We start from the raw sequence: 25,925 nt of genomic DNA on the forward strand, positions 1-25,925 counted from the left end.
TAGGGTTTGGATGATCAGCCATGATCTCGTTGAATGGCGGAGCAGGCTCGAAGGGCCGAATGGCCTGCTCCTGCTCCTATCTTCTATGTTTCTATGTTTCATTAAGATGGAGAATGAAGTTGTTGACTCAGAGATTAGGGTCCTAAATTTAAATAAAGGAAACTACGATGGTCTGAGGAGCAAGTTGGGTAGGATTGATTGGGGAATGTCACTCAAAGGGTTCACGATGGACAGGCAATGGCAAACATTCAAAGACCGCCTGGATGAACTACAGAATTTGTTCATCCCAGTTTGGCATAAAAATAAAACAGAAGAGGTGACTCAACCGTGGCTAACAAGGGAAATTAGGGATAGCAGAAGATCCAAGGAGACGACATATAAATTGGCCAGAAAAAGCAGTAAACCTGAGGATTGGGAGCAGTTTAGGATTCAACAAAGGAGGACAAAGGGATTAATTAAGAAGGGGAAAATAGAATATGAGAGTAAGTTTGCAGGGAAAATAGAATATGAGAGTAAGTTTGCAGGGAACATAAAAACTGACTGTAAAAGCTTTTATAGATATGTGAAGAGAAAAAGAACATAAGAACATAAGAAGTAGGAGCAGAAGTAGGCCATACGGCCCCTTGGGCCTGCTCCACCATTCAATAGGATCATGGCTGATCTGAACCTAAACTCACGTCCACTTCCCTGCCCGCTCCCCGTAACCCCTAATTCCCTTATCAGTTAGGAAACTGTTTATCTCCGTTTTAAATTTATTTAATGTTGCAGCTTCCACAGCTATCTGAGGTAGCAAATTCCATAGATTTACCACCCTGAGTGAAGAAGTTTCTCCTCATCTCAGTTTTGAAACGGCAGCCCCTTATTCTAAGATTATGCCCCCTAGTTCTAGTTTCACCCATCAGTGGAAACATTCTCCCCGCATCCACCCGATCAAGCCCCCTCACAATCTTATATGTTTTGATAATATCGCCTCTCATTCTTCTGAATTCCAATGAGTAGATGCCCAACCTACTCAACCTTTCCTCATAAGTCAACCCCCTCATCTCCAGAATCAACTGAGTGAACCTTCTCTGAACTGCCTCGAGAGCAAGTATATCTTTTCTTAAATATGGAAACCAAAACTGTACGCAATATTCCAGGTGTGGCCTCACCAGTCCCCTGTATAACTGAAGCAAGACTTCACTGCTTTTATACTCCATCCCCCTTGCAATAAAAGCCAAGATTCCATTGGCCTTCCTGATCACCTGCTGTACCTGCATACTAACCTTCTGTGTTTCATGCACCAGGACCCCCAGATCCCTTTGTACTGTAGCACTTTGCAGTTTCTCTCCTTTTAGATAATAACTTGCTCTTTGATTTTTTCTGCCAAAGTGCATAACCTCCCACTTTCCAACATTATATTCCATCTGCCAAATTTCTGCCCACTCACTTAGCCTGTCTATGTCCTTTTGCAGGTTTTTTCTGTCCTCCTCACTCACTGCTTTCCCTCCCATCTTTGTATCGTCGGCAAACTTGGATATGTTGCACTCGGTCCCCTCCTCCAAATCGTTAATATAGATTGTAAAGAGTTGGGGTCCCAGCACTGACCCCTGCGGAACACCACTAGTTACTGATTGCCAACCCGAGAATGAACCATTTATTCCAACTCTCTGTTTTCTGTTAGATGGCCAATCTTCCACCCATGCCAGTATATTACCCCCAATCCCGTGATTTTTTATCTTGTGCAGCAATCTTTTGTGTGGCACCTTGTCAAATGCCTTTTGGAAGTCCAAATACACCACATCCACTGGTTCCCCTTTATCCACCCTGTTTGTTACATCCTCAAAGAATTCGAGCAAATTTGTCAAACATGACTTCCCCTTCATAAAACCATGCTGACTGTCAGCTTAAATTATGTTTATCCAAATGTCCTGTTACTGCTTCCTTAATAATGGACTCCAACATTTTACCAACCACAGATGTTAGGCTAACTGGTCAATAGTTTCCAACCTTTTGTCTACCTCCCTTTTTAAAGAAGGGCATTACATTAGCAGTTTTCCAATCTGCTGGGACTTTGCCTGAATCTAGGGAGTTTTGGAAAATTACCACCAATGCATCCGCAATCCCCACCGCTACCTGTCTCAAGACCCTAGGATGTAAGCCATCAGGTCCAGGGGATTTATCCGCCTTAAGTCCCATTATCTTACCGAGTACCATCTCCTGAGTGATTTTAATCGTGTTTAGCTCCTCCCCCCCATAGCCCCCTGTTTCTCCAGTGTTGGGATATTTTTAGTGTCGTCTACTGTAAAGACTGATACAAAATATTTGTTCAGCGTTTTTGCCATCTCCATGTTCCCCACTACTAACTTCCCAGTCTCGTCCTCTCAGGGACCAACATTCACTTTAGCCACCCTTTTTCTTTTTATATAACTGTAGAAACTCTTGCTATCTGTTTTTATATTTTTTGCGAGTTTACTTTCATAATCTATCTTCCCTTTCTTAATTAATGTTTTAGTTATTCTTTGCTGGCTTTTAAATGCTTCCCAATCTTCTATCCTCCCACTAGATTTGGCTACTTTATATGCCCTTGTTTTCAGTCGGATACTATGCTTTATTACTTTATTAGCCACGGATGGCTGTCTTTTCTTTTACGCCCCTTTTTCCTCAGTGGAATATATTCTTCTTGAAAGTTGTGAAATATCTCCTTGAATGTACACCACTGCTCATGTACCGTCTTACACCTTAATCTATTTTCCCAGTCCACTTTAGTCAACTCTGCTCTCATACCTTCATAGTCTCCTTTATTTAAGCTTAGTACGCTGGTTTGAGATCCAACTCTCTCACCCTCCAACTGAATTTGGAATTCAACCATGTTATGGTCACTCATTCCAAGGGGATCCTTTACTAGGACATTTTTTATTAATCCTGTCTCATTACACAGGACCAGATCTAAGATTGCCTTGGACAGTGTAGAGGTAACTTTACTCTGGATCTAACCCGTGCTCTACCTGCCCTCATGAGCAAACTTGGCTAGGGTAAATAAAATCAGAGAGTTAAATGCGTGGCTCAAAGACTGGTGTCGGAGAAATGGGTTTTGCTTCTTGGGACACTGGCACCAGTATTGGGACAGGAGAGAGCTGTTCCGTTGGGACGGAGTTCACTTGGCCAGTGCTGGGACTAGAATCCTGGTGAATCAAATAACTCGGGCTGTAGAGAGGGCTTTAAACTAATTAGTGGCGGGGAGGTTTCAAGAGAGCCTGGTTGTTTTAGTAACATACTGCTCAAGGAACCCGTCCCTAATGCACTCTATGAACTCTTCCTCAAGGCTGCCCTGCCCAATTTGATTTGTCCAGTCAATATGAAAGTTAAAATCTCCCATGATTATAGCTGTTCCCTTATTACAAGCCCCAACTATTTCCTGATTTATACTCCGACCAATAGAGTTGCAACTGTTAGGAGGCCTATAGACTACGCCACTCGTGACTTTTTCCCCTTATTATTCCTTATTTCCACCCAAACCGTTTCACTATCCTGATCCTTTGACCCAATATCATTTCTCACTATTGCAGTGATTCCATCCTTTATTAACACAGCCACCCCACCTCCTTTTCCTTCCTGGCTATCCTTCCTAATAGTCAAATACCCCTCAATGTTTAGTTGCCAGTCATGGTCACCCTGCAGCCATGTCTCCGTAATGGCCACCAGATCATACCCATGTGTAGTTATTTGTACCGTCAACGCATCTATTTTGTTACGAATGCTGCGTGCTTTCAGATAAAGAACTTTAAAATATGTTTTGTGACAATTTATTCCTGCTTTTACCCCCTTTACAACTTTACCTTTATCTTTATATATTCTGTCCCTTCCTGACACGCTCTGGTTTTTAATTCCTCCACTGCTACCTTGCTCTATTGCCTTCTCCGCTGACATTTTTATTTTTCGCTCTCTTGAAACCTCCCCCCCGCTAATTAGTTTAAAGCCCTCTCTACAGCCCGAGTTATTCGATTCACCAGGATTCTAGTCCCAACACTGGCCAAGTGAACTCCGTCCCAACGGAACAGCTTTCTCCTGTCCCAGTACTGCTGCCAGTGTCCCAAGAAGCAAAACCCATTTCTCCCACACCAGTCTTTGAGCCACGCATTTAACTCTCTGATTTTATTTACCCTAGCCAAATTTGCTCATGAGGGCAGGTAGAGCACGGGTTAGATAGAGAGTAAATCTCACTCTACACTGTCCCATCAAACACTCCCAGGGCAGGTACAACACGGGTTAGATACAGAGTAAAGCTTCTTGTACACTGTCCCATCAAACGCTCCCAAGGCAGGTACAGCACGGGTTAGATACAGAGTAAAGCTCCCTCTACACTGTCCCATCAAACACTCCCAGGGCAGGTACAGCATGGGTTTGATACAGAGTAAAGCTCCCTCTACACTGTCCCATCAAACACTCCCAGGGCAGGTACAGCACGGGTTAGATACAGAGTAAAGCTCCCTCCACACTGTCCCATCAAACACTCCCAGGGCAGGTACAGCGCGGGTTAGATACAGAGTAAAGCTACCTCTGCACTGTCCCATCACACACTCCCAGGGCAGGTACAGCACGGGTTAGATACAGAGTAAAGCTCCCTCTACACTGTCCATTCAAACACTACCAGGGCAGGTGCAGCACGGGTTATATACAGAGTAAAACTCCCTCTACACTGTCCCATCAAACACTCCCAGGGCAGGTACAGCACGGGTTAGATACAGAGTAAAGCTCCCTCCACACTGTCCCATCAAACACTCCCAGGGCAGGTACAGCACGGGTTAGATACCAAGTGTCAGCCGTGGCTCAGGCGGCAGCACTCTCTCCTCTGAGTCAGAAGGTTGTGGGTTGAAGTCCCACTCCAGAGACTCGAGTCTAAAACTCTGTGCTGCCCCTCCAGTGCAGTGCTGAGGGAGTAAAGCCCAGTGCAGAGTAAAGTTCCCTCTGCACTTCTCCACTAACAGGCCTGAGCCCCAAACTCAGAATAGCGCCCTCTGCTGCATTCCGCTTGTCTCAGCAGCGGGAGAAGCAGGCGGCGGAAGTCCCGCTCCTCGGACACCCCGATTGGTTGCAGGACCCGCCGCCACCTCAGTCCTCCGAGCTCCGCCCACTCTCTCCCTATTGGTCAGAGCTCCCGTCAGTCACCGCCGTGGAGTTGATGACGTGCCCCAGTCCGGCTCCCTGCAGAAGACAAGGGGCTGCGGCCGCTCAATCCGCTCCGCTCGGTGCCGGGAGGGCGCTGGGACGGTGCGGTTTGTATTTTCTTTTTATTTATCTCCCCGCCCGCGCTTCTCTCCTCTATATAAAAAAACCTGATAAAACTCACTTTCCGCCGGTGATCCGGACTCTCACGGTTGCCCGGGCCTTCCCCAGAATGTGTGGCCCTGCGCAGGCGCGGTAGCGACTCATCCTCGGGAGCGGGGCCCGGTGGCCCATGCGGAGTAGTGGGAGGGGGCGGGGCCTGTTCAGAGCCTGCGCTCACCTTGGAGCGGCACATGCGGAGTAGGGGGAGGGGGCGGGGCCTGTTCAGAGCCCGCGCTCACCTTGGAGCGGTGCATGCGGAGTAGGGGGAGTGGGCGGGGCCTGTTCAGAGCCCGCGCTCGCCTTGGAGCGGCGCATGCGGAGTCGGGGAAGGGGGCGGGGCATGTTCAGAGCCCGCGCTCACTTTGGAGTGGCGCATGCGGAGTAGGGGGAGGGGGCGGGGCCTGTTCAGAGCCCGCGCTCACCTTGGAGCAGCGCATGCGGAGTAGGGGGAGGGGGCGGGGCCTGTTCAGAGCCCACGCTCACCTTGGAGCGGCACATGCGGAGTAGGTGGTGGGGGCGGGGCCTGTTCAGAGCCCGCGCTCACCTTGGAGCGGCGCCTGCAGTGTAGGGGGAGGGGCGGGGCCTGTTCAGAGCCCGCGCTCACTTTGGAGAGACGCATGCGGAGTAAGGGGATGGGGCGGGGCCTGTTCAGAGCCCGCGCTCACCTTGGAGCGGCGCATGCGGAGTAGAGGAGGGGGTGGGGCCTGTTCAGAGCCTGCGCTCACCTTGGAGCGGCGCATGTGGAGTAGGGGGTGGGGGCGGGGCCTGTTCAGAGCCTGCGCTCACCTTGGAGCGGCGCATGTGGAGTAAGGGAGGGGGTGCGGCCTGTTCAGAGCCTGCGCTCAGCTTGGAGTGGCGCATGCGGAGTAGGGGGTGGGGCGGGGCCTGTTCAGAGCACGCGCTCACCTTGGAGCGGCGCATGCAGTGTAGGGGGAGTGGCGGGGCCTGTTCAGAGCCCTCGCTCACTTTGGAGAGGCGTAGGGGGATGGGGCGGGGCCTGTTCAGAGCCCGCGCTCCCCTTGGAGCGGTGGATGCGGAGTAGGGGGAGGAGGCGGGGCCTGTTCAGAGCCCGCGCTCACCTTGTAGCGGCGCATGCGGAGTAGGGGGTGGGGGCGGGGCCTTTTCAGAGCCTGCGCTCACCTTGTAGCGGCGCATGTGGAGTAGGGGGAGGGGGCGGGGCCTGTTCAGAGCCCGCGCTCACCTTGGAGCGGTGCATGCGGAGTAGGGGGAGGGGGCGGGGCCTGTTCAGAGCCCGCGCTCACCTTGGAGCGGCGCATGCGGAGTAGGGGGAGGGGGCGGGGCCTGTTCAGAGCCCGCGCTCACCTTGGAGCGGCGCATGCAGAGTAGGGGAGGGGGTGGGGCCTGTTCAGAGCCCGCGCTCACCTTGGAGCGGCGCATGTGGAGTAGGGGGAAGGGGCGGGGCCTGTTCAGAGCCCGCGCTCACCTTGGAGCGGCGCATGCGGGGGAGGGGGAGGGGGCGGGGCCTGTTCAGAGCCCGCGCTCACCTTGGAGCGGCGCATGCGGGGGAGGGGGAAGGGGCGGGGCCTGTTCAGAGCCCGCGCTCACATTGGAGCGGCGCATGCAGAGTAGGGGGTGGGGGCGGGGCCTGTTCAGAGCTCACCTCCAACAATGAGAACAACAACAACTTGTATTTCTATAGCTCCTTTAACATAGGAAAACGTCCCAAGGCGCTGCACAGGAGTATTGTAAGACATTGAAAAATGTGACCCCGAGCCACAGAAGGAGAAATTCGGGCAGATGGCCAAAAGCTTGGTCACAGAGGTGGGTTTTGATCAGCCATGATCTCATTGAATGGCGGAGCAGGCTCGAGGGGCCGAATGGCCGACTCCTGCTCCTATTTTCTATGAAAGAGAGGCGGAGAGGTTCAGGGAGGGAATTCCAGAGCTTAGGGCCGAGGCAACCGAAGACACGGCCACTGATGGTGCAGCGATTATAATCAGGGATGCTCAAGAGGGCAGAATTGGAGGAACACAGATATCTCGGGGCGGGGGGGAGGAGGTTGTTTTCTTTGGAACCGAGGAGGCTGAGGGGAGACCTGATTGAGGTGTATAAAATGCTGAGGGGCCGAGATAGGAAGGACCTATTTCCCTTGGCAGAGGGGTCCACAACCAGGGGGCGTAGATTTAAAGAAATTGGTCGGAGGTTTAGAGGGGAGTTGAGGAGAAATGTTTTCACCCAGTGGGTGGTGGGGTTCTGGAACTCGCTGCCTGACAGGGAGGTAGAGGCAGAAACTCTCATCACATTTTAAAAGTACTTGGATATGCACTTGAAGTGCCGTAACCTACAAGGCTACGGACCAAGTGCTGGAAAGTGGGATTAGTGTGGATAGCACTTAATCGGCCGGCATGGACAAGATGAGCTGAATGGCCTCCTTCTGTGCCGTAATTTTTCTGTGATTCTATCGCGGGGGGCGGGTGGTTGTGAGGCTGAAGGGAATAACTAAGATAGGGAGGGGCGAGGCCATGGAGGGATTTGAAAACAAGGATGAGAATTTTGAAATCGAAGCACTGCTTAACCGGGAGCCAATGTAGGTCAGTGAGCACAGGGGTGATGGGTGAACGGGACTTGGCGTTGAGTTACGACACATGTAGTTTTGGATCACCTCAAGTTTACGTGGGGTGGAATGTGGGAGGCCAGCCAAGAGTGCGTTGGAATAGTCGAGTCTCGAGGTATCAAAGGCCCGGGTGAGGGTTTCAGCAGCGGATGAGCTGAGGCAGGGGTGGAGACGGGCCATGTTACCGAGGTGGAAATAGGTGGTCTTTGTTATGCTGCGGATATGTGTTCGGAAGCTCATTTCAGGGTCAGATATGACACCGAGGTTGTGAACAGTGTGGTTCAGCCTCAGACAGATGTTAGGGAGAGGGATGGAGTCAGTGGCTAGGGAATGGAGTTTGTGGCAGGGACTGAAAACAATTGCTTTAGTCTTCCCAATATTTAATTGGAGAAAATTTCTGCTCACCCAGAACCGGATTAGAGATCGTGGAGGGGTCGAGAGAAGTGGTGGTGAGGTAGAGCTGGGTGTCGTCAGCGTACATGTGGAAACTGACGCTGTGTTTTCAGATGATGTCACCAAGGGGCAGCATTTAGATGAGAAATAGGAGGGGCCCAAGGATAGATCCTTGGGGGACACCAGAGGTAACGATGCGGGAGCGGGAAGAGAAGCTGTTGCAGGTGATTCTGTGGCTACGATTAGATAGATAAGAATGGAACCAGGTGAGTGCAGTCCCACCCAGCTGGACAACGGTGGAGAGGTGTTGGGAGAAGGATGGAGTGGTCAACCGTGTCAAAGGCTGCAGACAAGTCAGGAAGGACGAGGAGGGATACTTTACCTTTGTCACAGTCACAAAGGATGTCATTTTTGACTTTGAAACTTGATTTGACTTCAGGGCCAAGTCAGTGAGGTGGATTGGGCTGTTTCTGGCCCGCTGGTTATTGTGGGCACGGCTGGACACCAGTGGGACCGGCTCTACCCTGTTTGTTCTTTGAGGCAAAATAAGCCAAAAAAAGTTCCTGCTCCCCCCTTACCCTTTCTACACTCGTTTTACAGGGTTTTCGAAGTGGAGCATTTACAGACAGGAAGCTTAAACCAAACATCACCTCAAGATCTGAGAGTTACGCGATTCCTCAGGACCTGATTCAGTCGCTCCTCCAATCTGCTGCCACCCCCGTGAGTTCACACTGGGGAGAGAACTTTTAAATGTTCTGAAAGAGCTTTACAATCTACAAGTACCTGAAGCAACACCAGTAGCCACACACTGAGGGAAACCCGGGCCCCGTGTGTGGGCAGGGATTTATTGCACCCTCCGTGCTCCTGGGACACCAGCTTGTTCACACTGATGAGAGACCAATTAAATGTTCTGACTGTGTGAAGAGATTTAAAAGGTCCCAGGATCTGAAGAGACACCAGCTGGAGAGAGCAGGAGAGATTCTGTTCACCTGCTCTGTGTGTGGGAAGAGATTCACTCGGTCCTCGAATCTGCTGGCACACCAGCGAGTTCACACTGGGGAAAGGCCAGTGAAACATTCCGACTGTGGGAAAAGCTTTCAAATGTCCCAGGTGCTGAAGGGACACCAGCTGGAGAGAGCAGGAAAGAGGCCATTCACCTGCTCCGTGTGTGGGAAGGGATTCACTCGGTCATCCGACCTACTGACACACCAGCGAGTTCACACTGATGAGAGACCGTTTACATGTTCTGTCTGTGAGATGAGCTTTAAAAGCTCCAGGAATCTGAGCGGACACCAGCGAGTTCACACTGATGAGAGACCATTTAACTGTTCTGCCTGTGGGAAGAGCTTTAAAACCTCTGAGGATCTGAAGCAACACCAGCGAGTTCACTCCGATCAGAGGCCATTTACATGTTCTGTCTGTGGGATGAGCTTTAAAAGCTCCAGGAATCTGAGTGGACACCAGCGAGTTCACACTGGGGAGAGACCGTTCACCTGCTCTGTGTGTGGGAAGGGATTCACTCAGTCATCAAGCCTGGTGAGACACCAGCGAGTTCACACTGGGGAGAGGCCGTTCACCTGCTCCATGTGTGGGAAGGGATTCACTCGGTCATCAAGCCTGGTGAGACACCAGCAAGTTCACACTGGGGCGAGGCCATGCACCTGCTCCGTGTGTGGGAAGAGATTCACTCAGTCATCCCACCTACTGACACACCAGCGATATCACACTGATGAGAGACTATTTAAATGTTCTGTCTGTGGGATGAGCTTTAAAACCTCTGACGATCTGAAGCAACACCAGCGAGTTCACTCTGATCAGAGACCATTTACATGTTCTGTCTGTGGGATGACCTTTAAAAGCTCCAGGAATCTGCACGGACACCAGCGAGTTCACACTGGGGAGAGACCGTTCACCTGCTCTGTGTGTGGGAAGGGATTCACTTGGTCCTCGAATCTGCTGGCACACCAGCGAGTTCACACTGTTCTGTAGTGCAGGGCCCTGTAGACAGCTGGGGTGACATGAACATGGAATGGATGAATGTTTTTAAATTCTTGTACAGCTGTTTAATCTTTAAGATTGTTGTGCTGATGATTCCCTTTGTTTCGCTGTTCATAGACACATAGAAGATAGGAGCAGGAGTAGGCCATTCTGCCCCTGGAGACTGCTCCGCCATTCAATGAGATCATGGCTGATCATCCAAATTCAGTACCCTGTCCCTGCTTTCTCCCCATATCCCTTGATCCCTTTAGCCTTAAGAAATATATCTAACTCCTTCTTGAATATATTTAATGAATTGACCTCTACTGCCTTCTGTGGTAGAGAATTCCACAGGTTCACCACTCTCTGGGTGAAGAAATTCCTCCTCATTTCAGACCTAAATGGCTTACCTCTTATCCTTAGATGGTGTTACATAGAATGTACAGCACAGAAACAGGCCATTCGGCCCAACTTGTCCATGCCGGTGTTTATGCCCCACACCCACCCTACTTCAATTAACCCGATCAACATCTCCTCCCATTCCTTTCTCCCTCATGTGGCTTCCCCATAAATCCATCTGTGCTGTTCACCTCAACCACTCCCTGTGGTAGCGAGTTCCCCATTCTCACCATTCTCTGGGTAAAAAAGTTTCTCCTGAATTTCCTCTTGGATTTATTAGTGACTTTTATATTTATAGCCACATAAATATGATGAGATTTTGTTAAGCTGACCAGTATGTTGTTGTACTTTGTCTTTTTCTGAGGAATGAAACATTACTGAGCCCCTGTACCCGTGTTATGGGATGAAGTGCCAGACAAGTAAAGACACAACATCTGGGTGTGAATCTAATAATAACCTCACGGACCGTATAGGTGTGATAACCAGACGGGCTTGTGGTTATAGTCTGGTCACAGATGGACTAAATTCCCTGAATTAGCAGGAGTTCAGGAGGCGGTCAACAGACGGGTCCAAACAATCCCATTTCCTGAGCGGTAACCAAGCTTGTGTATAAGAACAGACCACTTAAGCCGTTGTCAGTTGGAACAGACTCGAGAAGATCGCGCGTGAATCCACTGTACTTCTATTCTCCAGATTGAGGGAATTATCACCCGATCTGTGTTATGCAGCGCTCTTAATAAAGCCTGGAGAGACAATCTGTGTTCTTGTGAGCTTGATTATCTGGTGTCCGAAACCCTGGGACTCCCGATCATTAGAGTCAACCTCAGTGTGTGGCAAGGGATTCCCTGGTGTATCCCACCCACTGACACACCAGTGTGACTGCAGTGGGTCGATTCCACTGTTTCCGATGCCTTTAATCACATCCAGGACTGAACCGTGTTAATTCAGACAACTGGGGCTTGTTAAAATTATAACCCCAATAACTGGGCTGGATTTAAAGATTATTCCCTGTTCTCTCCGTACTAGTGAGCAGAGAGAAGCTGATGTTATAGAATCATAGAGCACAGTAGGATGCCTTTCAGCCCATCGTTTTGGTGCCAGCTCTCTGAAAGAGCGATGCAATTAGTCCCACTGCCCTGCTCTTTCCCCACAGCCCTGCAAATTTCTGCTTTTAGTATATATCCAATTCCCTTTTGAAAGTTACTGTTGAATCTGCTTCCACCTCCCATTCAGGCAGTGCATTCCAGATCATCACAATTCGCTGTGTAAAAAAAGTCTCCTCATTTCCTCTCTCGATTCTTTTGCCAATGATCTGAAATCTGTATCCTCTCGTTACCGACCCTCCTGCCAGTGACAACAGCTTCTCCTTGTTTGCTCGATCAAAACCCCTCATAATTTTGAGCACCTCAATCACAGCTCCACTTAACCATCTCTGCTCCAAGTTGTATTGCCAGTGTTTTGTGAATTTTTGCTGTGATCGAGGTGCTGGATGTCCGTGCCTGGGGAATGGGACATTCTATCCTCGTGAGCACCGAGTGTCAGCATCCAGCAATCTCTGGTCAGGGACTGTCTTTTTAAACTGCCTCACCTGAGCTTTTTGACTCCCTGATTTCATTATTAAACATTTCAGAGTTTTTGCAGAGTGACCAAGGCTGAACAGATAAATGTGAGGTATTACATTTTGGTATGAAGAATGGGGAGGTCACTTACCACTTGGAGGGTGCGAGTCTAGGTGGGGTAGAGGAACAAAGGGATCTCGGAGTACAAATACACAAATCACTAAAAGTTGCGACACAGGTTAGCAAGGCCATAAAAACCAAACACTAGGGTTTATTTCTTGAGGTATAGAATTGAAAAGTAGTGAAGTTATGCTAAACCTGTATCGAACCTTGGTTAGACCACACTTAGAGTACTGTGTACAGTTCTGGTCACCATATTATAAAAAGGATATAGAGGCACTGGAGAGGGTGCAGAGAAGATTTACAAGGATGATACCAGAAATGCGAGGGTATACATATCAGGAAAGGATGAACAGGCTGGGTCTCTTTTCTGTTGAAAAAAGAAGGCTGAGGGGTGACCTAATAGAGGTCTTTAAAATTATGAAAAATGTTGATAGAGTGGATACAGAGAGAATGTTTCCACTTGTGGGGAAGAGCATAACTAGAGGCCTCAATATAAGATAGTCACCAAGAAATCCAATAGGGAATTCAGAAGAAACTTCTTTACCCAGAGAGTGGTGAGAATGTGGAACTCGCTGCCACAGGGAGTGGTTGAAGCGAATAGTATCGATGCATTTAAGGGGAGGCTAGACAAGCATATGGGGGAGAAGGGAATCGAGGGTTATGCTGATAGATTTAGATGAGGAAAGACGGGAGGAGGCTCGAGTGGAGCATAAACAGCGGCATGGACTGGTTGGGCCGAATGGCCTGTTTCTGTGCCGTATATCCGATGTAATCCTATGTCAAGTATCCCAGCTGGCTTAGCTCCAGGCACTTTAGCTCAGTGGGCAGCACTCTCACCTCTGAGTCAGAAGGTCGTGGGTTCAAGTCCCAGTCCAGAGACTTGAGCATAAAAATCTAGGCTGACACTCCAGTACTGAGGGAGTGCTGCACTGTCAGAGGTGCCGTCTTTCGGATGAGATATTAAACCGAGGCCCCCGTCTGCTCTTTCAGGTGGATGTCAATGATCCCATGGCACTACACTGAAGAAGAGCAGGGGAGTTCTCCCCGGTGTCCTGGGGCCAATATTTATCCCTCAATCAACATCACTGAAATAGATTATCTGGTCATTGTCACATTGCTGTTTGTGGGAGCTTGCTGTGCACTAATTGGCTGCCGTGTTTCCTACATTACAACAGTGGCTACACTTCAGAAGTTCTTCATTGGCTGTAAAGCACTCTGGGACATCCTGGGGTTGTGAAAGGCACTATATAAATGCAAGTCTTTCTTTCTCAGCAAGAGGGCGAGTGTCAGTGGTTGGAGGGAGGAGCTCAGTGTTGTCACTGGGTGGACACAGACAGATTGAAGCTAAAAGACAGAGAATGCTGAAGTTTGGAATGATAACACCCAAAGTCAGGAGATGAGCCCTTTGCCTTGATAAGGGAGGTGGTTGCTAAGAGACCTACAGACCTAATAACACTGCAAACTGCTCAGGCAGCAGACTTGTTGCAACATGTGAGGTCACGAGTGAGTTGGTGCCCAGACAACAGAGCCTTGGGCATTCCTGAGAGAGACAAACTGGTTCTGTAACCGGGAGAACAGGTTGAGGGAGTCACCCTACGTGGGACGGCTCGTCTGAGGTGTTAACACAGAGTCAGCTTGGGAATGGGATGATCAATGAAGCATAGAATCATAGAAATGAACAGCACAGAAGGAGGCCATTCGGCCCATCTTGTCCGTGCCGGCCGACAAAGAGCTATCCACCCTAATCCCACTTTCCAGCACTTGGCCCGTAGCCTTGTAGGTTACGGCACTTCAAGTGCATAGCCAAGTACTTTTTAAATGTGATGAGAGTTTCTGGCTCTACCACCCTTTCAGGCAGTGAGTTCCAGACCCCCACCACCCTCTGGGTGAAAGAATTTCTCCTCAATTCCCCTCTAAACCTCCGACCAATTACTTTAAATCTGTGCCCCCTGGTTATTGACCCTTCTGCTAAGGGAAATAGGTCCTTCCTATCCACTCGATCTCGGCCCCACATAATTTTATACACCTCAATTAGGTCTCCCCTCAGCCTCCTCTGTTCCAAAGAAAACAACCCCAGCCTATCCAATCTTTCCTCATAGCTAAAATTCCCCAGCCCAGGCCACATCCTCGTAAATCTCCTCTGCACCCCCTCTAGTGCAATCACATCCTTCCTGTAATGTGGTGACCAGAACTGCACGCAGTGTTCTAGCTGCGGCCTAACTAGTGTTTTATACAGTTCAAGCATAACCTCCCTGCTCTTATATTCTGTGCCTCGGCTAATAAAGGCAAGTATCCCGTGTGCCTTCTTAACCACCTTATCTACCTGTCCTGCTACCTTCAGGGATCTGTGGACATGCACTCCAAGGTCCCTCTGATCCTCTGCACTTCTCAGTGTCCTACCATTTAAAGTGTATTCCCTTGCCTTGTTAGCCCTCCCCAAATGCATCACCTCACACTTCTCCAGATTCAATTCCATTTGCCACTGTTCTGCCCACCTGACCAGTCCATTGATATCTTCCTGCAGTCTGCAGCTTTCTTCTTCATTATCAACCACACGGACAACTTTTGCATCATCTGCAAACTTCTTAGTCATACTTCCTACATTCAAGTCCAAATCATTGATATATACCACAAAAAGCAAAGGGCCCAGTACTGAGCCCTGTGGAACCCCACTGGAAACAGCCTTCCAGTCACAAAAACACCCTTCGACCTTTACCCTTTGTTTCCTGCCTCTGATCCAATTTTGGATCCAACTTGCCACTTTGCCTTGGATCCAATGGGCTTTTACTTTCATGACCAGTCTACCATGCAGGACCTTATCAAAAGCCTTGCTAAAATCCATATAGACTACATCAAACACACTACCCTCATCAACCCTCCTTCTTACCTCCTCAAAAATGCAACCAAGTTAGTCAGACACGACCTTCCCTTAACAAATCCACGCTGACTGTCCCTGATTAATCTGCATTTTTCTAAATGAAGATTTATCCTGTCCCTCAGAATCTTTTCCAATAATTTTCCCACCACCGAGGTTAGGCTGACTGGCGTGTAATTACTCGGTCTATCCCTTTCTCCCTTTTTAATCAACGGTACCACGTTAGCAGTCCTCCAGTCCTCCGGCACCACCCCTGTAGCCAGAGAGGATTGGAAAATGATGGTCAGAGCCTCTGCTATTTCCTCTCTTGCTTCTCTTAACAGTCTGGGATACATTTCATCCGGGCCTGGGGATTGTGCTTGACTAATCTACTGCAATTTTTTGAGGATGTAACTGGTAAAATAGATAAGGGAGAACCAGTGGATGTGGTGTATTTGGACTTTGAGAAAGCTTTTGATAAGGTCCCGCATAAGAGATTAGGGTGTAAAGTTAAGGCATATGGAATTGGGGGCAAGGTACTGACTTGGATAGAGAACTGAGTCTATCGAATTTTGGAAGATGACCAGCAATGCATCGACTAGTTCTTGGGCCACTTCCTTAAGTACCCTAGGATGTAGATTATCAGTCCCTGGGGATTTATCGGCCTTCAATCCCATCAATTTCCCTAACACCATTTCCCTACCAATACTGATTTCATTCAGTTCCTCCCTTTCATTAGACCCTATGTTCCCCGACATCTCTGGGAGGTTACTTGTGTCCTCCTTTGTGAAGACAGAACTAAAGTATGTATTTAAGACCAGGACCAGTGCAAGACAGATTAAGGCAATACTTAGTACAACTAAATCAGGAGGTACAAGCACTAAATAAAGAAGGAACCAACAACAGATTAAAGATCTAGAAAGGCAGAATGCTGGACTTAAACCAGACGAGTTGCCCAGAATAGGTCAACAAGTAATGACGCAAGTTATCGGAAGAAAGGGAATGGGGCCCGTTGGATGGGGCCATGTACTGTATTAATGACAAGTGATACGTGTGTTTGTCTACAGGAACCGATGGGTATGCGATGGAAGCAATGGACCCAGGTGAAACCATTTAACACTAAAGACCCCCATTCTACCCTCTCCTCTAGGGGAAAGAGCTCGGAAGACGACCTGACCTCTGTTTAAATTACAGATAAACATGGATCCAGTCGACCCTTTATATCAGAGGGTCCGTCTCGGGGAGAAGAAGCTCTCCCGGTTTACCCTTACACCTGAGAACTCATTTTTAATGTGGAAGCAAGTCATCCTCAGTTCCGAGGGACTGCCTAAGAAGAAAGAAGATATAATTGGAGTAAGACTTCTTTACTCCTGTATTCAAATCCTCTTGTAATGAAGGCCAGCATACCATTTGCCTTCTTAACTGCCTTTCACGACCACCGGACATCCCAAAGCGCTTTACAGCCAATGAAGTACTTTTGAAATGTAGTCACTGTTGTAATGTGGGAAACGTGGCAGCCAATTTGCGCACAGCAAGCTCCCACAAACAGCAATGTGATAATGACCAGATCGTGTTTTTTTGTCATGTTGATTGAGGGATAAATATTGGGCTCAAAACACCGGGGATAACTTCTTCAAAATAGCACCACGGGATCTTTTACATCCAACTGAGGGGGCAGATGGGGCCTCGGTTTAACGTCTCATCCATAGGACGGCACCTCCGACACTGCAGCGCTCCTTCATTACTGCCCCTCCGACAATGTGGCTCTCCCGCAGCACTGCCCCTCCGACAGTGCAGCACTCCCTCAGTACTGCCCCTCCCTCAGTACTGCACCTCCGAAAATGCGGTGCTCCTTCATTACTGCGCCTCTGACAGTGCGGCGCTCCCTCAGTACTGCCCCTCTGACAATACGGCACTCCCTCAGTACTACCTCTCCGACAGTGCGGCGCTCCCTCAGTACTGCCCCCCGACAGTGCAGTGCTCCCTCAGTACTGCCCCTCCAACAGCGCAGCGCTCCCTCAGTACTGCCCCTCCGACTGTGCGGTGCTCCCTCAGTACTGCCCCTCTGACAGTACAGCACTCCCTCAGTACTGCCTCTCCAACAGTGCAGCACTCCTGCACCACTGCCCCTCCGACAGTGCGGCGCTCCCTCAGTACTGCCCCTCCGACAGTGCGGTACTCCCTCAGTACTGCCCCTCCGACAGTGCGGCGCTCCCTCAGCACCGCACTGGAGTGTCAGCCTCGCTTTATATGCTCAAGTCCCTGGAGCGGGATTTAAACCTACAACCTTCTGACTCTGCTATCCACTGAGCCACAGCTGACTCCAGTCTTTTACACAGTTTCATCATAACTTCCTTGCTTTCGCACTCTATGCCTCTCCTAAAGCAGGGGAGTTATGATGAATTGTTAAACAGTTTTTTTTTGCAGAGTGACCAAGGCTGTCCGTAGGAAACAATTTTGCATTTGAAAGCAGCTTGTATTGTGAAGCTTGTGCCCCTTTGCCAGGCCCGCTGCCTGTAGCACCTCTCCCAGATTCCAGCCCCAACTCTGTGCTGACTGAGCTGCTCTCACCTGGGGACAGCGCGTCACAATCGGCCCCAGCGCACCTGAGCTGGAGAGGAGGCCCCGCCCCCTTGCCGCGCCGCCATTGGTTGGAGGACCAGGCCGCCCAGTTCAGTCCTCCCACCGCAGCCCGCGTCCTATTGGTCAGAGCTCCCGTCAGTCACAGGCCCGAGCCGGGCCGGCCTCCATCCAAAATAACAACAGAAAATGCTGGAAAAACTCAGCAAGTCAGGCAACATCCGTGGAGAAAAATTTGAGTTGACGTTTCGGGTTTGACCCTTCTTCAAAACTGGAGAGAAAAGGAACTAGATCGAAGGCAGGGCTGCGATCGGACAAAAGAATAAAAGAACCAAAAGAAGTAAAAGAGATTAGAAGCTAGACGAGATAGTAATAGGCTGTGATTAGGTGTAAAGTGTACTGGCAGGGCAAAAGATAGCTGCCAGGTGTGAGAGAGAAACAAAAGGAAAGGGGGGGGGGGAAAGGAAAGGAGTGGAAAAATATAAGTGAAAATGAAATGGGGGCCGAGGTTATGATCTGAAATTGTTGAACTCGATATTGAGACCGGAAGGCTGCAGAGTGCCTAATCGGAAGATGAGGTGCTGTTCCTCGAGTTTACGTTGAGCTTCCGTGGAACAGTACAAGAGGCCAAGGACGGTGAGGTCCGAGTGGGAATGGAGCGGTGAATTGAAATGACAGGCGACCGGAAGCTCTTTATTAACAGAAAATGCTGGAAAAACTCAGCAAGTCAGGCTTCTGCAGTATTTTGCTACCGGCCTCCATCCACCTGACTGGCCTCTTCCTCTGATGACGTCACAAACGGGCCCCAGCCTCAGCGCTGGGGAGGGGGGTCCCGCCCCCTACCCGCGCTACCATTGGTTGGAGGACCAGGCCGCCCAGCTCAGCCCTCTTCCTATTGGTCATCGCTCCCGTCAGTCAGAATCACATTGCTCCGGCTCACTCCGCCACCCCGCGCAGCTCAATCCGCTCCGTTCAGCGTCCGCGGAGGTCCCGCCCACCCGACTCTCGGGTTTGGTTTTTCTCATATTTTACTTTATAATCTCGCTCTCCGCTCCCCCCCCTCACCTCGATTTAAATCGATTCCCCAACACTTGACTTTACCCCGGCCGCTGATTCCGCCTCTTCCCCGGGCCCGGCCTTCCGTATGCTGCCCGGAGCCCCCGCGCAGGCGCACTGGCAGCCTCGTGTTGTGGTGAGGGGGCCGAATGAGCATGCGCGGCCCCACCTCTCCACATTTAAAGGGACACCCACCCCCTCCACATTTAAAGGGACACCCACCCCCTCCACATTTAAAGGGACACCCACCCCCTCCACATTTAAAGGGACACCCACCCCCTCCACATTTAAAGGGACTCCCTCCCCCCTCTCGTGTTCTTCAGATTAAACAAAGAAGAAACATAGAAGATAGGAACAGGAGTCGGCCATTCGGCCCCTCAAGCCTGCTCCGCCATTCAATGAGATCATGGCTGATCATCCAAATTCAGTACTCTGTCCCTGCTTTTTCCCCATAACCCTTGATCCCTTTAGCCTATCTAACTCCTTCTTGAATATATTTAATGAATTGGCCTACTGCCTACGGCCTCTGTCCTAAATGACTTACTCCTTACCCTTAGACTTAGAGATGAGGAGGAATTTCTTCACACAGAGAGTGGTGAACCTGTGGAATTCTCTACCACACAAGGCAGTTGAGGCCAATTCATTAAATGTATTTAAGAAGGAGTTAGATATATTTGTTAAGTCCAAAGGGATCAAGGGATATGGGGAGAAGGCAGGGACAGGGTACTGAATTTGGATGATCAGCCATGATCTCATTGAATGGCGGAGCAGGCTCGAGGGGCCGAATGGCCTACTCCTGCTCCTATCTTCAATGTTTCTATGCGACCCCTGGTTCTGGACTCCATGACCATCGGGAACATGCTTCCTGCATCTAGTCTGCGTAGTCCTGTTAGAATTTTATACGTTTCAATGAGATCCCCTCTCATTCTTCTAAACTCCAGCGAGTACAAGCCCAATCGACCCAATCTCTCCTCATACGTCATACCTGCCATCCCAGGTATCAGCCTGGTGAATCTTCGCTGCACTCCTTCCATGGCAAAAACATGCTTCCTCAGATAAGGCGACCAAAGCTGCACACAATACTCAAGATGTGGTCTCACCAAGGCCCTGTACAACTGCAGCAAGACATCCTTGTTCCTGTACTCAAACCCTCTCGCTACGAAGGCCAACATACCATTTGCCTTCTTAACCGCCTGCTGCACCTGCATGCTTACCTTCAGCGACTGGTGCACAAGGACGCCCAGGTCTCGTTGCACTTCCCCTTCTCCCAATCTATTGCCGTTCAGATAATAATCTGCCTTCCTGTTTTTGACACCAAAGTGGATAACCTCGCATTTATCCACGTTATATTGCATCTGCCATGCTTCTGCCCAATCACCCAACCTGTCCAAATCATCCTGGAGTTTCTCTGCATCCTCCTCACAGCACACACGCCCACCCAGCTTTGTGTCATCTGCAAACTTGGAATATTACATCTAGTTCCCTTGTCTAGATCATTAATATATATTGTGAATAGCTGGGGTCCTAGGACCGATCCCTGCGATATTGCTCTATAATTCTTTAAAATAGGCTTTGCTGACTCTGCAAACCTTATTTGCTTTGCTGTTTTTTGGCTGACTAAATAAAAGTTTTTTTTTGGCTGCATGCAGATATTTAATTGAGTTAGTTCAGGCTTGCTGTCAGTCCTAGCCCTGGTCCCGCCCCTTCCTGCACCTCATTGGCTGGCACCGCTGTCAATCGACACCACGAGGGGGAAGGGAGGGTGATTGACAGGTGACGATTGATAGAAACGCCGGCCCGCGCTGTGATTGGTGCAGGGGAAGGCAAGTGGGCGTGTCCGGCCCCCGGGCCCACGTGGGGGAGTCAAAGGCTGGCTGGAGCGCATGCGCAACCCGCATCGCACCGTTGGGAAGCTTTTCCAAATTTCTTTATTTCCGAAACAAATTGAAAACACTCATTAATTACCCCAACCTCCTCCCCTCTCAAGTGCGATTATTATTATTTTTGTTTTTCCTCATTTGTGTGGGGTGTCTTTTTTTACCTTGCGGTGGCGTGCGCCGATCCAACCGACCCCTGGCCGTTGCGTGCTGGCGTCAGCGCGTAATCGGAGGGGGGGTTGATTGACGCGAGGCACCCGCCAATCAGGAGCGCGGAAAACGCTGGGAGGACCGGGCGGGCTGACGGTCCTCCAACCAATGGCGGCGCGGGAGGGAGGGGGCGGGACCTCGGTGGGCTGCAGGCCGCTTTCCTGCTTTCATTGTCTGCAGGAGCTGTTAAAGGGAAGGGGAGGAGGGGGTGGAAAAAAACCCAGCTTGTGAGTGTTTATTCCTTTGCATTACCTTTATTGCAAGGCTGTTCATCAACTGCATACATTTAAAAATAAGTGAACCTTTTCTCTTTTCGACTTTTATCCAGAACAAAGAGCCCTGGTGCTGTGAACATTTTGGTGGGCAGCCACTTTTAAAGGGACAAAGGCCAGCATTCTTCCTCCTCTCTCTCTCTCTCTCTCTTGTGAGTATTTGTGGTGGGTGAGAGGGGGGGGGGGTCAAAGGGGACTGCGGCCCCTTTTCAACAAAAACAATTGCTTGGCCATTTAAAGGGGAATGGGTGCCCCCCAGGTATTTAAAGGGATAGTGCCTCTCTCTGTATCATGTAAGAGCAGGGAGGTTCTGCTTGAACTGTACAAAACCACCAGTTAGGCCACCGGCTAGAGTGCTGTGTGCAGTTCTGGTCGCCCCATTGCAGGAAAGATGTGACTGCTCGAGACGGGAGATTTACAAAGATGTTGCCAGGACTAGAGAATTTCAGCTACAAGGAAAGATTGAATACATAGAAACATAGAAGATAATCTACATCCTTATGGTACTTAAGGAAGTGGCACTAGAATTAGTAGATGCATTGCTCGTCATCTTCCAAAATTCGATAGACTCTGGAACAGTACCCATGGATTGGAGGGTAGCTAATGTTACCCCACTGTTCAAAAAAGGTGGTAGAGAGAAAACGGGGAATTACAGACCGGTAAGCCTGACATCGGTTGTGGGGAAAATGCTAGAGTCCATTATAAAAGATGTAATAGCAGAGCACTTGGAAAACAGTGACCGGATCGGACAAAGTCGACATGGATTTACAAAATGTAAATCGTGCTTGACTAATCTACTGGAATTTTTTGAGGATGTAACTGGTAAAATAGATAAGGGAGAACCAGTGGATGTGGTGTATTTGGACTTTCAAAAGGCTTTCGATAAGGTCCCGCATAAGAGATAGAAACATAGAAGATAGGAGCAGGAGTAGGCCATTCGGCCCCTCGAGACTGCTCCGCCATTCAGTGCAATCATGGCTGATCATCCAAGTTCAGTACCCGGTCCCTGCTTGCTCCCCATACCCCTTGATCTCTTTAGCCTTAAGAAATATATCCAACTCCTTCTTGAATATATTTAATGAATTGGCCTCTACTGCCTTCTGTGGTAGAGAATTCCACAGGTTCACCACTCTCTGGGTGAAGAAATTCCTCCTCATTTCTGTCCTAAAAGGCCTACCCCTTATCCTTAGACTGTGACCCCTGGTTCTGGATTCCCTGACCATCGGGAACATCCTCCCTGCATCTAGTGTGTCCAGTCCTGCCAGAATTTTATAAGTTTCAATGAGATCCCCTCTCATTCTTCTAAACTCCAGCGAGAACAAGTCAAATCGACCCAATCTCTCCTCATACGTAATTTCTGCCATCCCAGGTATCAGCCTGGTGAATCTTCGCTGGACACCTTCCATGGCAAGAACATCCTTCCTCAGATAAGGCGACCAAAACTGCACACAATACTCAAGGTGTGGTCTCACCAAGCCCCTGTATAACTGCAGCAAGACATCCTTGCTCCTGTACTCAAACCGTCTCGCTATGAAGGCCAACATACCATTTGCCGTCTTAACCGCCTGCTGCACCTGCATGCTTACCTTCAACGACTTGTGCACACAAGGACACCCAGGTCTCGTTGCACTTCCCCTTCTCCTAATCTATTGCCATTCAGATAATAATCTGCCTTCCTGTTTTTGGCACCAAAGTGGATAACCTCACATTTATCCACATTATATTGCATCTGCCATGCTTCTGCCCACTCACCCAACCTGTCCAAATCATCCTGTAGTTTCTCGGCATCCTCCTCACAGCACACACGCCCACCCAGCTTTGTGTCATCTGCAAATTTGGAGATATTACATCTAGTTCCCTTGTCTAGATCATTAATATATATTGTGAACAGCTGGGGCCCAAGGACCGATCCCTGCGGTACCCCACTAGTCACTGCCTGCCACTCGGAAAAAGACCCGTTTATTCCAAGTCTTTGCTTCCTGTCTGCCAACCAGTTCTCTATCCAAGTCAATAACTTGCCCCCCAGTCCCATGTGCCTTAACTTTACATGCTAATCTCTTATGTGGGACTTTATCGAAAGCCTTCTGAAAGTCCAAATACACCACATCCACTGGTTCGCCCTTATCTATTTTACTTGTTACATCCTCAAAAAATTCCAGTAGATTAGTCAAGCACGATTTACCTTTTGTAAATCCATGTTGACTTTGTCCGATCTTGTCACTTTTTTCCAAGTGCTCTGCTATTACATCTTTTATAATGGACTCTAGCATTTTCCCCCCTACCGATGTCAGGCTTACCGGTCTGTAATTCCCCGTTTTCTCTCTACCACCTTTTTTGAACAATGGGGTAACATTAGCTACCCTCCAATGGGTACTGTTCCAGATTCCATCGAAAACCCAGCAGCTTCTCCTCCATCTCCACTCCAGCTCAAAGTGCTGCAACAAAAAGACCTACACAGGCGGCCAGGGACCGACTTCCGTCACCTGCAATAAAACTCTTCCCGACAGCCGCTGACTAATGGTGGCCGCAGCACCCACAATTCCCCGCGCCCCAGAAACCGTTCTATCCAACAAGCTGATTTCCCCGCTGAGAGTGCGCATGCTCCCCGGGGCCGTGGGCCATTCTGGGAGCCTGGCTCCTGTCCTTTGTCCCGAGTCGGACTTGGTGGAACCGGCTGAAGAAACCGGGAAGCAGCAGCTCGGATTGGGGAGGCGCTGCAACCTGGGTTTCCTGGTGCCGGGGCTCTGGCCGCACATCCGCCAGGCCCGGCTACTCTGATTCTGATTGAGGTTTTTGATGAGGTAACAGAGAGGGTTGATGAGGGCAATGTGGTTAACGTGATGTAAATGGATTTCCAAAAGGCGTTCGACAGCGTGTAAAGTTAAGGCACATGGGATTGGAGGCAAGGTATTGACTTCGATAGAGAACTGGTTGGCAGACAGAAAGCCAAGAGTTGGAATAAACGGGTCCTTTTCCGAGTGGCAAGCAGTGACTAGTGGGGTACCGCAGGGATCGGTCCTTGGACCCCAGCTATTCACAATATATATTAATGATCTGGACGAGGGAACTAGATGTAATATCTCCAAGTTTGCAGATGACACAAAGCTGCGTGGGCGTGTGTGCTGTGAGGAGGATGCTGAGAAACTCCTGTATGATTTGGACAGGTTGGGTGATTGGACAGAAGCATGGCAGATGCAATATAACGTGGACAAATGCGAGGTTATCCACTTTGGTGTCAAAAACAGGAAGGCAGATTATTATCTGCATGGCAATAGATTGGGAGAAGGGGAAGTGCAATGAGACCTGGGTGTCCTTGTGCACCAGTCGCTGAAGGTAAGCATGCAGGTGCAGCAGGCAGTTAAGAAGGCAAATGGTATGTTGGCTTTCGTAGCGAGAGGGTTTGAATACAGGAACAAGGATGTCTTGCTGCAGTTGTACAGGGCCTTGGTGAGACCACATCTTGAGTATTGTGTGCAGTTTTGGTCGCCTTATCTGAGGAAGGATGTTCTTGCCATGGAAGGAGTGCAGCGAAGATTCACCAGGCTGATACCTGGGATGGCAGGAATGATGTATGAGGAGAGATTGGGTCGATTGGGCTTGTACTTGCTGGAGTTTAGAAGAATGAGAGGGGATCTCATTGAAACTTATAAAATTCTAACAGGACTACATAGACTAGATGCAGAAAGGATGTTCCCAATGGTCAGGGAGTCTAGAACCAGGGGTCACAGTCTAAGGATAAGGGGTAAGCCATTTAGGACAGAGATGAGGAATTTCTTCACCCAGAGACTGGTGAACCTGTGGAATTCTCTACCACAGAAGGCAGTAGAGGCCAATTCATTAAATATATTGAAGAAGGAGTTAGATATATTTCTTAAGGCTAAAGGGATCAAGGGATATGGAGAGAAGGCAGGGACAGGGTACTGAATTTGGATGATCAGCCACGATCTCATTAAATGGCGGAGCAGACTCGAGGGGCCGAATGGCCTACTGCACTTGCTTAAAATCTGTTACATAGAAACATAGAAGATAGGAGCAGGAGTAGGCCATTCAGCCCCTCGAGCCTGCTCCGCCATTCAATGTGATCATGGCTGATCATCCAAACCTGGTACCCTGTCCCTGCCTTCTCCCCATATCCCTTGATCCCTTTAGCCTTAAGAAATATATCTAACTCCTTCTTGAATATATTTAATGAATTGGCCTCCACTGCCTTCTGTGGTAGAGAATTCCACAGGTTCACCACTCTCTGGCTGAAGTAATTCCTCCTCATCTCTGTCCTAAATAGCTTACCCCTTATCCTTAGACTGTGACCCCTGGTTCTGGACTCCCCGGCCATCGGGAACATCCTTCCTGCATCTAGTCTGTCTATTCCTGTTAGAATTTTATAAGTTTGAATGAGATCCCCTCTCATTCTTCGAACTCCAGCGAGTATAAGCCCAATCGACCCAATCTCTCCTCATATGTCATTCCTGCCATCCCAGGTATCAGTCTGGTGAATATTCGCTGCACTCCCTCCATGGCAAGAACATCCTTCCTCACATAAGGTGACCAAAACTGCACACAATACTCAAGGTGTGGTCTCACCAAGGCCCTGTACAACTGCAGCAAGACATCCTTGTTCTTGTACTCAAACCCTCTTGCTATGAAGGCCAACATACCATTTGCCTTCTTAGCCGCCTGCTGCACCTGCATGCTTACCTTCAGCAACTGGTGCACAAGGACACCCAGGTCTCGTTGTACTTCCCC

At 49.4% G+C, this 25,925-nt stretch overlaps 1 protein-coding gene across 1 annotated transcript in view; it reads left to right on the top strand.

Annotated features, from left to right (window-relative positions):
- The window catches only part of LOC147084176 (uncharacterized), a 339,125-nt gene that overhangs the window by 49,021 nt on the left and 264,179 nt on the right, over window positions 1–25,925 (top strand). The window contains exon 2 of the mRNA XM_085979865.1: window positions 9,744–9,927. Coding sequence (XP_085835991.1) covers window positions 9,744–9,927 — 184 coding nt within the window. The remainder of the gene's footprint in view (window positions 1–9,743; window positions 9,928–25,925) is intronic.

This window comes from Somniosus microcephalus, unplaced genomic scaffold (assembly GCF_052327205.1).
Source record: "Somniosus microcephalus isolate GS21.2 unplaced genomic scaffold, FLI_Smic_1.0 scaffold1, whole genome shotgun sequence".
NCBI lineage: Eukaryota > Metazoa > Chordata > Chondrichthyes > Squaliformes > Somniosidae > Somniosus > Somniosus microcephalus.